This window comes from Xyrauchen texanus, chromosome 49 (assembly GCF_025860055.1).
Source record: "Xyrauchen texanus isolate HMW12.3.18 chromosome 49, RBS_HiC_50CHRs, whole genome shotgun sequence".
Lineage (NCBI taxonomy): Eukaryota > Metazoa > Chordata > Actinopteri > Cypriniformes > Catostomidae > Xyrauchen > Xyrauchen texanus.
Window position 1 is genome coordinate 2,938,600 of NC_068324.1, and position 12,314 is coordinate 2,950,913.

General features: G+C 38.8%; 2 protein-coding genes across 3 annotated transcripts; one reads left to right on the forward strand and one right to left on the reverse strand.

Annotated features, from left to right (window-relative positions):
* Positions 1 to 544: 544 nt before the first annotated feature.
* Positions 545 to 10,032, reverse strand: golt1bb (golgi transport 1Bb). Of its 2 annotated transcripts, none has more exons than XM_052122826.1 (5): positions 9,894 to 10,032; positions 2,900 to 2,991; positions 2,601 to 2,779; positions 1,292 to 1,373; positions 545 to 1,204 (listed from the first exon to the last, which is right to left on the reverse strand). In XM_052122826.1, exons 2-5 carry the CDS (start codon positions 2,987 to 2,989, stop codon positions 1,166 to 1,168), a joined length of 390 nt encoding a protein of 129 aa, XP_051978786.1. In that variant the 5' UTR covers positions 2,990 to 2,991; positions 9,894 to 10,032; the 3' UTR covers positions 545 to 1,165. The 2 variants fall into 2 exon arrangements, with proteins under 2 accessions (XP_051978786.1, XP_051978785.1); XM_052122825.1 differs by lacking the exon at positions 9,894 to 10,032 and adding an exon at positions 4,070 to 4,256.
* slc35b4 (solute carrier family 35 member B4) lies at positions 4,924 to 12,314 on the forward strand. The gene is made up of 10 exons (XM_052122824.1): positions 4,924 to 5,461; positions 5,567 to 5,680; positions 6,057 to 6,159; positions 6,254 to 6,303; positions 6,387 to 6,468; positions 7,583 to 7,643; positions 7,762 to 7,871; positions 7,979 to 8,054; positions 8,603 to 8,678; positions 9,840 to 12,314. Exons 1-10 carry the CDS (start codon positions 5,385 to 5,387, stop codon positions 10,084 to 10,086), a joined length of 996 nt encoding a protein of 331 aa, XP_051978784.1. The 5' UTR covers positions 4,924 to 5,384; the 3' UTR covers positions 10,087 to 12,314.

Sequence of the window (12,314 nt, forward strand, 5' to 3'; positions counted from 1 at the left end):
AAAATATCCAGATATATACAAACATATTAGTAGCTTGAGAGTGTAGGGAGAACAACTTGACCGCGTCATGAGCGGTCGCTGCAGAGCTCTTTTGGCGCACTTTGTTTGCAGCGATTCATTGATTGGCGGAGCTTTCACAGCAGCATTATGGGTAGTGTAGTTTCTCAACAGAAATCCAACAATTAAATATGTTTATTTTTTTATTTTTTTAAAGTGAAGTTAAAATAATGTGACTGGTGGCTTCAACAGAAGCATATACCAGCGATGAACCTCATTGCTCACAATAGGTCTTTAAAGGTTTAGGTTATCGTTAATAATAAATTCCCCAATGGAGAACATTAATGGGATTTTTACTTCCAGAGCTCAACTGGTGTAGTCTATAGATAAAGCACATGTCTTTTAGAAATCAAGCAAGTACGGGACTGTTGCAAAAACTGCTGATTGTATAACAAAATATACTTGCTAAGTGTGTGCAATGTTTAAGGGAAGTATACTGTGTAACCCACATGCTTAAAATGTCCAATTCTGTTTGAAATTTGCTTGTACAAATGTGATGTGTTTCATAGTTTGGCAACAAATACCTGGACCGGATATAATCCATTTATTAAACTGGATCTTTGTCTGTAAAAAAATGTACATTAAGTATTTACAAATACTTAAACAAGTCAGTCATTTATTACAACAACTGCATTTCACGAAAGTTGCTGAGTAAGAAGAGATGAAACGGTCTCCACTCCACTAGGGGGCGCTCAAGTCAGAAAGTACAAACTAGCCTAAAAATTTGTACAATTTAAAAACGAAAAACCTTTGGCACATAAAAGCGTAACAAAAAATGCAGTAACATCTTTCAGAACCCAAAACATCTTCTCTGAAATAGCGTCAAAATTCGCTCGGTTGAACTTTGTTTGTCCAGCTTGTCGTGGTTTTGAGGTGCACTGGTCCCCGTCGCCCCCTGGAGGCAGACGTGTGATGCAGCAACAATAACAGCGTTGGAGTCGGTGTGGAAATGAGTCCCAAATACACTTCTCCACAGGTGAAGTATCAAAAATCTGATCTCAGTAGTTCAAAGAGGAATGGCCAGTGAGATCTCCAGCCAGAAGCACAAATTCGGACAAATATAAATATGAGCCACTCATAGAAAACTACATAACAAAACCTGTGACCGTTATACCATTGTGTTGCTCTCGCCGACTTTGTCCACTAACTGAAAGAGAGAGAGACGTGTAGTCAAAATGGCCAATGTCAGACAAAATAAGGTAGTGAAAAATACATTAAGTTATGTCAGACTTACCCCGCTGATACCAGGAAGATTGAGTAAAGATCCAAGAATGGGCACCCGTCTAATGAAGCCCACCACCACTGGGAAAAAGCCCCTGGAAATCGATGGAGATGGCCAATTAAAATTAAATATCAAACTTTTGATCTGTTTGGAAGATTCCACAGAACCGCACTGGTGTAAGTTAATCTGAACGTACACTACTAGGATCAATCTGTCAAGAAAACCTGTGAAGAACCTGTCAGATGTCATATTTTACACCAAAATCAAAATAAATAAGAAATATTTTGCATAGTGAAAATGACTATTACAATTTATTTTAATCACATTTAAGCACATTTCTCCCACTAAATACACATTACTGTAATGCAAAAAATGACATTTTATTTTAAATGTAAAATCTTTATACTGCATGCTAGTATTTGTAGTTCTGAATGGATTATAGTAATGAGCTTTTGGGTGGATATGTGCCTCATTATCATAAAAATAATGTGACAGCAAAAAAAAAAATCCTTTTTTTTTTTTTTTTTGGTGGAATGTGACCTGAACATGTTTTGTGTAATTCAACCAATCAGTAATATTTTCATCTTTTGAGTTTTTTTGTTAATAAAATAATGTTTCCTCTACACTGTAAACCCTTATATGTTGTCATCACTTAACAAAACTGAGGCTATGGGGAATACCCACAATGCCTTGTGCTTTCAATTATGTTTCCTTGGTCAAAGGAAACACATGGGGGCATTTTAATAGTTTTAAATACAATTGTTTGTGTGATGGAGTGGTGGTGGCATAGTGTCTAAAGCACAGGGCTGTTAATCAGAAGGTTGCTGGTTTGAACCCCACAGCTACCACCATTGTGCCCTTGAGCAAGGCACTTAAATCCAGGTTGTTCCGGGGGGGGATTGTCCCTGTAAAAAGTGCACTGTAAGTCATTTTGGATAAAAGCGTCTCCCAAATGCATAAATGTAAATGTAAAATGTCACCATTAGGGTGATCTGTGTCCCCTTTGGTCAAGTTGGACCCTGTTAACTCTATTTCAGTTCTGCTTGTGCAACTGAAGTACAGGGATAAATGCATTTCTGTGGAGAAATATGTTTATTTAATGATACATTTAAATAGTAAATCTGAGTTAAGCCCTCATACATCTAGTTACCTAAACTTAAATAGTTAAGTTCATTCTATATGAATTTTGGGATGCCAAAAACATCAATCAATCGAGTAAAGTCAACTTATTTGGGTTTTCAGCATATGCAATTATTAGTGTGTTTCATATCTCAGAAAATACATCACAGACAGTTATACGTAACTCTCCTCCAAAACTCACCGGAATAGAAGGAAAAATCCATAGATTTCCAAAACAACTCCTATGATCGGCCAGCCGATGAGCACCACAAAAATTCCCCCCAGAAAGAACCCAGTAGCTTTAATTTTATGCTTCTGGAAGAAGAACCTAAACGTCCGTTCCAGTCCAATAACAAACGAGAGACCTGCAACAAACAAGATCTACAAAGGAACAAACACGTTAACATGGAGTTCATTAACCAAAACGGGAGAGGATAGAGCATCACATTTCTTTATTCAAACGAGCACGTCACTTTCTGTCTGTTTAAAGGACATACTCACATTTCCAATGGCCAAGAGCGCTTTATCGAAGAACAAAATCATCCCAAAAAAGAGGAAAAACACGCCAAACCCGGTCAACCCCATCCCCATCTCTGTTTAAACACAAGAGGAGATTATTAGTGCAATTGTTTGGACATGGTGTCTTGGAAATACCATGTTACTGCCATGGCAGTATTCTTTAAATACTACAGTATTTCATGTAAATACCATGGGGTTGCGATCACTGTACTGTGGTAAAGCTATGGTACTTTTTTATATGGCTTATATGATTACCATATTGAATATTTACATAGTTCTCAAAGGTACTCAAATAATACCATGCAGACAGACAGACAGACAGACAGACAGACGATGATGATAGACAGACAAATAGATATATAGACAGACAGACAGACAATGAACGAGACAGACAGACAGACAGACGATGATAGACAAATAGATAGATAGACAGACAGACAGACAGACAGACAAATAGATAGACAGACAGACAATAATAGACAACGAAAGACAGACAATGATAGATAGACAATGAACGAGACAGACAGACGATGATAGACAAATAGATAGACAGGCAATGAAAGAGACACAGACAGACAAATAGATAGACAGACAGACAATGATAGACAGACAATAATAGATAGCCAAACAATGACAGACAGACAGACAATAATAGATAGCCAAACAATGACAGACAGACAGACAATGATAGCCAAACAATGACAGACAGACAGACAATAACAGATAGCCAAACAATGACAGACAGACAGACAGACAGACAATAATAGATAGCCAAACAATGACAGACAGACAGACAGACAGACAATAATAGATAGCCAAACAATGACAGACAGACAGACAATAATAGATAGCCAAACAATGACAGACAGACAGATAGATAGATAGATAAACAAACAAACAATGATACACAGACAGGCAGATAGATTGACAGATAGAGATAAGAAATAGTTATAGATACTTTATTAATCTTAGATTACAGATATAATATTTATACTACAGTAATTTGATTACTGTTAGAGGCCACGCCGCACATTTCCATTCATTCCCATTCAACACTTCCAGAACATTTCCACCTTTAAAGTGGTATATGGGGTATTACTATCCAAACTAACGTCACTACCATTCAGCATAGATGAAGTGAAATTGACTTACTCTGTGAGTCCGTTAATGAAATCATGTTTTCTGCTGTTTATCAGCTGATTCTCAGATGAGTGAAACTGTTCTGTGTGAACGCCACAAAACCGGAAACACGTAATGACGCTTTAAACGTCTCAGATTACGCGCCGTGAGTTCGGTAATCTTTTGTTATTTTTAGCTAAATTGAATATACACAAATCAATTAATAAAATTGTCAATGGAACCAGGCAGTGCCTGAAAACAATCTCTGCATTTGAAACCAAAAGCTGTAAAAATGCTTTGTTAATTCGATTTCTTTTTTTTAAATTAATTTAATTTATATTTTTCTGTTTTTGTTACTTGTCTAATTAAATAGTGTATGCTCCTTTATTTTGAGAATTATGTTTGTTCAATATTCTTACGTTTAAAAAAAAAAATATATATATATATATTATTATTATTATTATTATTATTATATAATAAAAACTTAAAATCACATTCTTAATTTTTAAAACGTGATTTTCTTTCAATAGCTATTTAATAACTGCTTTTTCCTCGCAATCACACGACTTGCATGCAAATACGTTCAAAGTTTGTCGGTTTGAAGTTTGAATGAACCTAGCCAGAGACTGTTTATCTTGAGACGGGACACTGGAATTAAAATGAATGCCTAATGTGGGGGATGTGGAAAAGGAGGAATTCTCGCCTCATGGGTACACGAACCACTGATCTATATATATAACATATATATATATATAGATCAGTAACACGAACCAATAACTTATTACGTGCATTTGCATTAGCTGATCCATACTGAGAAAATTATTATCATTATTATTAATATTATTTTGCTAGATCTAAACTTAAGACTCGCAATTTACGATACTATTGTTGTCAGATTATATTTGGTATTTTAACTATGTTCTTTGTTCGTAATTTTGACCAACCGTTTTGGAGATTTCGGTATTTCCCCATTCAAATAGATATGAGCTGTTCTGTTATGCCACATTGAAATCAGCTGCCGGGACAGTTCCAAAAATGGTTACCGATTGAACTGACTTGCCTTGAATGAGACTTTGATCTAGCCCCCGACTAGCGCGCTGCTGGGGGATGTTGTTTTTAGTTCTTTCAGTTTCCATTCTGGTTTGGAGATAAAAAACTACAAACACCAGAAGCCGCAGCGGCGCAAGCAGGAAAACAAGTCTGCCGGTGGACGTGTGTATTATTGAGGAGTCTCACTAGTAGTGCAGGAGCATTACCACATTTATATATTATTCACAATGTCAACATCTGGATACTTTAAAGCATAAATAAGTATTGCGTTTGCGTTTGCGTTTTTCAGCCTGTAAAAATGAATACGCTCTTTGCGATCACTTTGGTGTTCGTTGGGTGCTGTAGCAATGTTGTTTTTTTGGAATTTTTGGTGCGGTGAGTTGAATATGTCTCATAAATTTGTGTATTTAATGCATTTAAACGTCGTATATGTTGTCAATTCTCAGCTGTATACCTTACATGGAACCGCTCATTTTACAGGGATTTCCCTGGATGTGGAAACATTGTCACAGTCGCCCAGTTTGCCCTCATTGCATTGGAGGGATTCATATTTGAGACCAACTTCGGACGCAAAAAGCCACAGATTCCCATGAGGTTACATGTGCATGTATTTGCATGCCTTTATATGTGTTTTTACTCAGCTTCTGAGGACCATGTACAAAACTGATATTTGTTGATTATTAGAGGTGAAAGGTGAAAGCTTTGCTTTGTCACTGTTACAGGTGGTTTTAAAGTCAACACACAGTTCAGACACCTTTGACAGATTATGCACAGATTATACAGCATGCACATTTTCTGTATACATAGAATACCCGGATGACTTGCCGAAATATGCAATATACACCAGATCAAACTGTGTGAAATACAGTCTCCACATATTGCAATATGCTTAAATTATAGATTGCATTTGGTTACATTCCTTGTGCTTTAAATCTCTCAGACTTTTATGTGATTTTCTTCACCTCTGCAGGAATTATGTGATCATGGTGACCATGTTCTTTACCATCAGCGTGATCAACAACTACGCTCTCAATTTTAACATTGCAATGCCCCTGCATATGATCTTCAGATCCGTGAGTTTCAAACACCCTGAGTTTGAAAGATGTTTTTGTGACTTTCTCTCTGAATGCATGTTCAAACTTTCAACTTCTCTTGTTTTGATCCCAGGGATCTCTCATTGCTAACATGATACTCGGTATTATCATCTTGAAGAAAAGGTACGCTGAAGATTCTGCTCAAAGCCATTACATTGGGTTTAGTTAGGTTTGGTTATTACATTGTTATTTTACTCTTAATGCAGATATTCCAAGAGTAAATATCTCTCCATTGTGCTGGTGTCTATGGGCATTTTCATCTGCACTATCATGTCGGCCAAGCAAGTGGTGAGTTTTTTGCAAATTTAGGCAAATGCGTTTACAGTAATGGATGTGAATGGGGCCAGTCTGTAAACTTTAAAATACACACCGTTTCAAAAGTAGAGCCACAAGAAGTAAACAATAAGAGTGTTAACATTAGTGTGATAAAATTGCATCCTAATCTTATTTGTAAAGTTATATCCGTTATTACAACTTCGTTGCTCTTCGTAAATCTGAGGCCATGGTTCTCAGCAGGAGACCGATGGAGTGTACTCCAGGTAGGGGAGGAGGTATTGCCCCAAGTGAAGGAGTTCAAGTACCTCGGGGTCTTGTTCACGAGTGAGGGGACAATGGAGCGGGAGGTTGGCCGGAGAATCGGGGCAGCGGGGACGGTATTGCACTCGCTCTATCGCACCGTTGTCACAAAAAGAGAGCTGAGCCGGAAGGCAAAGCTCTCGATCTACCAGGTCAATTTTTGTTCCTACCCTCACCTATGGTCATGAAGGCTGGGTCATGACCGAAAGAACTAGGTCACGCAGTACAAGCGGCCGAAAGGGCTTCCTCAGAAGGGTGGCGGGCTTCTCCCTTAGAGATAGGGTGAGGAGCTCAGTCATCCGTGAGGAGCTCGGAGTAGAGCCGCTGCTCCTTTGCGTCGAATGGAGTCAGTTGAGGTGGTTTGGGCATCTGGTAAGGATGCCCCCTGGCTGCCTCCCTAGGGAGATTTTTCAGGCACGTCCAGCTGGGAGGAGGCCTCGGGGAAGACCCAGGATTAGGTGGAGAGATTACATCTCCACACTGGCCTGGGAACGCCTCGGGGTCCCCCAGTCAGAGCTGGTTAATGTGGCTCGGGATAGGGAAGTTTGGGGCCCCCTGCTGGAGCAGCTGCCCCCGCGACCCGACTTCGGATAAGCGGTTGAAGATGGATGGATGGATGGATGGATGGATGGACAACTTCTTTGCCATGACGACGTAACAGCGTTAACCATATAATCTGGTAAATGCTGTAACGTGGGATTTTATTGCACTAAAATCATGTAAACATTGCGTCTTGTGGCTGTCCTTTTGAAATGGTGTGTATTTAAATGTTTATGAACTGGCCCCATTTACTTTCATTCATTAATGTCCCTGTTTTTGAATGTAGAACGTTGAGAAGGGCGCCACAGAGGAAGAGGGAGTTCATGCCTTCCTGCATTGGCTTCTTGGTAACGTTGGTTTTCCTTGTTTTAGAGCGAGGACGCAGAATAATAGTGGTTTGAAATAGTCGTGTTGTCGCGTCATCACATATTAGCATCTGATAAATGAATTCTGCTTGTGTTTCAGGTATCGGGATGCTTACTTTTGCATTGCTGATGTCTGCTAGAATGGGTATTTTCCAAGAAACTCTGTACAAACAGTATGGCAAACACTCCAAGGAAGCTTTATTTTACAATGTGAGTCCCTTACATACATTAGGTGTATTCGAGAGTTCAACATGTTGAATTGAATCGCCATGTTTCAGTATCTGGGATTAAGTGTGGTCTTTCCGGGTCTCTTTCAGCACTGTCTGCCGTTACCTGGGTTCCTCCTGCTGTCGACCGACATCTACAAACACGCCGTGCTCTTCAGTCAGAGCGGTAAGTGTGCGTATATATTGGGGTCATTTAGCTTTCTAGTTGTCGCAATAGAGCGCAGCAGTGCCGGGCCGCTTGTTCTTGGTTCCAGAAGTATTTTTCCCATTCATTTTAATTAGTTCAATACAAGTTAAGCTCAGTCGACAGCATTTGTGGTATAATGTGTCATGTTTAGGATTATGGGTAGTGTAGTTCTTCAAGCTATTAAGCCATTTTTTTATTTTTTTTTTTAAGATGAAATACATGGAGCGATGGCTTCAACTGAAGTATAAACCATCGATTTACAACCTTAGAACTCACGGCAAGTTTGTCTTTAAAGGTTTATAAGTTGTCATTAAAAATATTTGACATTTTTACGTCCGGAACCAGACTGATGCTCTCTATGTAAAAGCCATGAGATATTCAGCATATAATGAAAATTAATCTCTTTGCCTTTAAGCAAATAAAAACGCATCTTTTTATGCAACGATTTGTGAGGCTTTTTGAAATGACAAATCCTATCCAAACGTCTTAAAATTGTTTTGATTTCTTTTGTTGACTTTCTCTTAAAGCTCCGGTGGAAATCCCTGTGATTGGTCAGTCCATGCCAGTCATGTGGTTTTACCTGCTGATGAACGTCATCACCCAGTATCCTTTCAGATTTATAAACAGTGTATATTATGTATAAAACTGTGTACCCTGGGGTCTGGGTATCTTAGTGAGGAAAGACGCTGATTACCACATCTGGAGTCGCTAGTTTGAATCCAGGGCGTGCTGAGTGACTCCAGTCAGGTCTCCTAAGCAACCAAATTGGCCCGGTTGCTAGGGAGGGTAGAGTCACATGGGGTAACCTCCTCGTGGTCGCTATAATGTGGTTCCCGCTCTCGGTGGGGCACGTGGCGAGTCGTGCGTGGATGCCGTGATGAATGGCGTGAAGCCTCCACATGTGCTACGTCTCCGCGGTAACAAGCTCAACAAGTCACGTGATAAGATGCGCGGACTGACGCTCTCAGACACGGAGGCAACTGAGATTCGTCCTCCGCCACCCGGATTGAGGCAAGTCGCTACGCCACCACGAGTGCATTGGGAATTGGGCGTTCCAAATTGGGGAGAAAAAGGGGAGGAAAAAAAAACAACAAAAAATAGCGTACCCTATACTAGCCGTTCCCAACTGGTTAACACATGTCCTTATATATTATATTTTTAAAGATGAGGGCATATCATTTAACGCTTCCATGTTGGCGTCCTCCTAATTTTGTTAGCTTCTACCAAGTGACAAAATAATTACTTGAATTGGACGCACTGCATTTGATGACAACAATAAAAGGGAAGCGTTTTTCTCCACCCTTTTAAAAGTTAATAAGCCTTTTTATTTGGCTATCCTAACAATGCATGATTATTTGGTTAGTTGCATTTTATTATTTGCATTTAGCATTGTTTTCCCCTGCTTAGTAGTAGCTAATATGATATTTACATGACTATTATTGTTTCATGTCTCGCATATCATCATCTGCTAAAAGGAATATTCCGGGTTCAATACAAGTTAAGCTCAATCGACAGCATTTGTGGCATAATGTTGATTACAGTAAAAATGTATTTAGACTTGTTTCTGCTTTTATAAAAAAAAAAAAAGGCAAATATCTGGTTTCCACTAAGGCACTTACAATGGAAGTCAATGGGGAAAGTCGGTAAACGTTACAATAAACACTGTTTCAAACGTGTAGCTAAAAGACGTAAACAAGATAAATTTGCATACAAATACATTAGCACAACTTTTATCCTGTACTTTGTCCTGAACCAGATTCTCAGGTACGTTTGTATTCGTGGTGTGTTCATTCTGACGACGGAGTGCGCGTCACTCACGGTTACGCTGGTGGTGACGTTACGCAAATTCCTGAGTCTCATTATCTCCATCCTGTACTTCCGGAACCCGTTCACGGCCTGGCACTGGGTGGGCACAGCTGTGGTGTTCCTGGGAACATTGCTGTACACGGAGGTGTTGTCCAACATTCTCACTGCAATCAAAGGAGAGAAAGCAGAAAAGAAGGCAGAGTGAACTGTATAGGAAGACCAGTGTAATACCTCCTTAACCCCTGTGTGTGTGTTTGTGTGTGTGTGTGTGTGTGTGTGTGTGTGTGTGTGTGTGTGTGTGTGTGTGTGTGTGTGTGTGTGTGTGTGTGTGTGTGTGTGTGTGTGTGTGTGTGTGTGTGTGTGTGTGTGTGTGTGTGTGTGTGTGTGTGGTATCACGTTTCATTTGTAAGTTCTTGCATGCATCAGGAAGCTCTTAAAGGAACAGTTCACCCAAAAATGTCATCATTTACCCACCCTCATGTCATTCCAAACCTGAATGACTTTCTTTTGTTGAGCACAAAAGGGTGTCTTGAAAGCAGTCCATACATCTTGCGCACTATATTGCGAAGCTTCTGAAGTCATACAATGCCGTTGTCATACGTAATCGACACGTTCATGGAGAGAAGTAGCGATATATCCTGTTTGTGATCCAATGATCCTTTACGGGATCTTTTTAGTGAATTGGTTGATCCAGTTCACAACTGAGTGATTCATTTATGAATCGAACTGATCCGGTTCTCGAGTTCAACTCATTGATTCAGTGATTCGGTCAGAGTGGTTAACAGCTCACCGTAGAGGAAGATTTTCAGTGAATAATTTATATTTCAAGCACTGAGCAATTGCTGTGCTAACCATAGCAAAGTGCTTTAGCATGCTAACATTTACTGTCACTAGCTAGCATATCACTAAAAGTTTCATTTGAGTTATTTCGACATGTTAAATTTGATTGGATTCAGCTTTGTTCCCTCTACTTAAAGTATTTACGTTGAAATTACATGGTCATTTTCATTGAAGAAAACTCATTTCAACACGATTGAATCAAGTTCAGACGAAACGTTTTATGTCCTTTTTCTCAGCCCCTCGTTTCATTGTAACCACATGAAAAAGAGCGACTCGTAGGAATCTTCCAAAGTCCTTCTGTTGTGTTCCATAGAAGAAAGTCATACAGGTTTGGAACAACATGAGGGTGAGGAAATGATGACATCGTTTATTTTTTGGGTGAACTATTGCTTTAACAGTTTTGAGCCAACTTAATGAGCTGTTTTTGAGCCATGCTTAAGTTTGTTTTATTGTGTGTTGGTCAGTGTTTTCTTTCTCTGTACGCACAATCCATGACATGTTTTAAGTGCCAAGTTTGATTTTTGTTGCGGTACAAACCCTCTTGTGGTCCCTGGAACCATTTTTACATCAAGAAGGTCTACCTAGTTCTAGTTTATCATGTCAAGATAACAGATAAAATGATAAAAGTTGTAATCAGATTTGACACTTGGAGCTACTGTACGGGATTTATTAACATGATTGTTTATGTTCCATGAAAGTTATTGTTATTTCATTTAAGCACAGCCGGTTTCATTGGTGTGGATCTACTTTTTACAAATGTCTTTATTCAGTTGTAAAATGAAAGTAAATATGACTTTTATGTAAGCATATTTTTAGAACTGTATTTCATGAGTCTGTCGGGGACTTTTGGGGTAAACAAAAGCAATATTGTAGAAAAATAGACTGCCAATACTATTGAAAATATCCACAGATATTATGTTTATATGGTTGGGGTTTGTTGCGTAAGGATAATTTAAACAAGGATGAGATTTTTTTAACATTACACAAACTGAAGACAATCTTCAATATGAATTATCTTGTGTTTTGTATTCAGTGGTGTAGTCAAGGGTGGGCCGGGGTGGACCTGGGACCTCTCAAATTAGACCCAGGCCCTCCCAGAATACTAGAGATTATTCTTTGACTTCAAATATATATTTTTAAAAAATGCATACTTTCTAATTTCTGAAAGTGTGAAAGAACTGTTTGAATGTGCCACTTCTCTGTTGTTAAGGAAAATTTGGTTAAAAAACAATTGGGTGTAAACTTGGCCCATCCATTTTTATTGAGGCCCACCCAAAGGTACAAAAATTCACTATGCTAACCAAAGTTTCAGCCAAAATACCATAGGTATTAAAAGTCTTGTTTCTGCCTTAATTAACAAGTTAATGTAGAATCTTATTCAAATAATGTAAGGGTGCTTTCAGAATATTTGGCATTTTGTTTAGTGCATTTTTGCATTGATTCTAATGGTGGCTAATGGCCTACTAAACTCAGAAACACTGGAATAAATATGGGATTTATGACAGAAACTTTGTGTTTATATGGTATTTTTTTGTACATAATTACGGCTAAAGAGAAACACAAAGCTGCAAAAATAAAGAGACGAGAGAAAGA

Coding starts and splice junctions, on each gene's coding strand:
- golt1bb (XM_052122825.1), bottom strand. CDS start 4,094: ATGATTTCATTAACGGACTCACAGA. Junction 2,780..2,899: donor CGCTCTTGGCCATTGGAAAT/GTGAGTATGTCC, acceptor GTTCCTTTGTAG/ATCTTGTTTGTTGCAGGTCT. Junction 1,205..1,291: donor ATCTTCCTGGTATCAGCGGG/GTAAGTCTGACA, acceptor TCTCTCTTTCAG/TTAGTGGACAAAGTCGGCGA.
- slc35b4 (XM_052122824.1), top strand. CDS start 5,385: ATGAATACGCTCTTTGCGATCACTTTGGTGTTCGTTGGGTGCTGTAGC. Junction 5,681..6,056: donor AAGCCACAGATTCCCATGAG/GTTACATGTGCA, acceptor TCACCTCTGCAG/GAATTATGTGATCATGGTGA. Junction 8,679..9,839: donor CTGATGAACGTCATCACCCA/GTATCCTTTCAG, acceptor CCAGATTCTCAG/GTACGTTTGTATTCGTGGTG.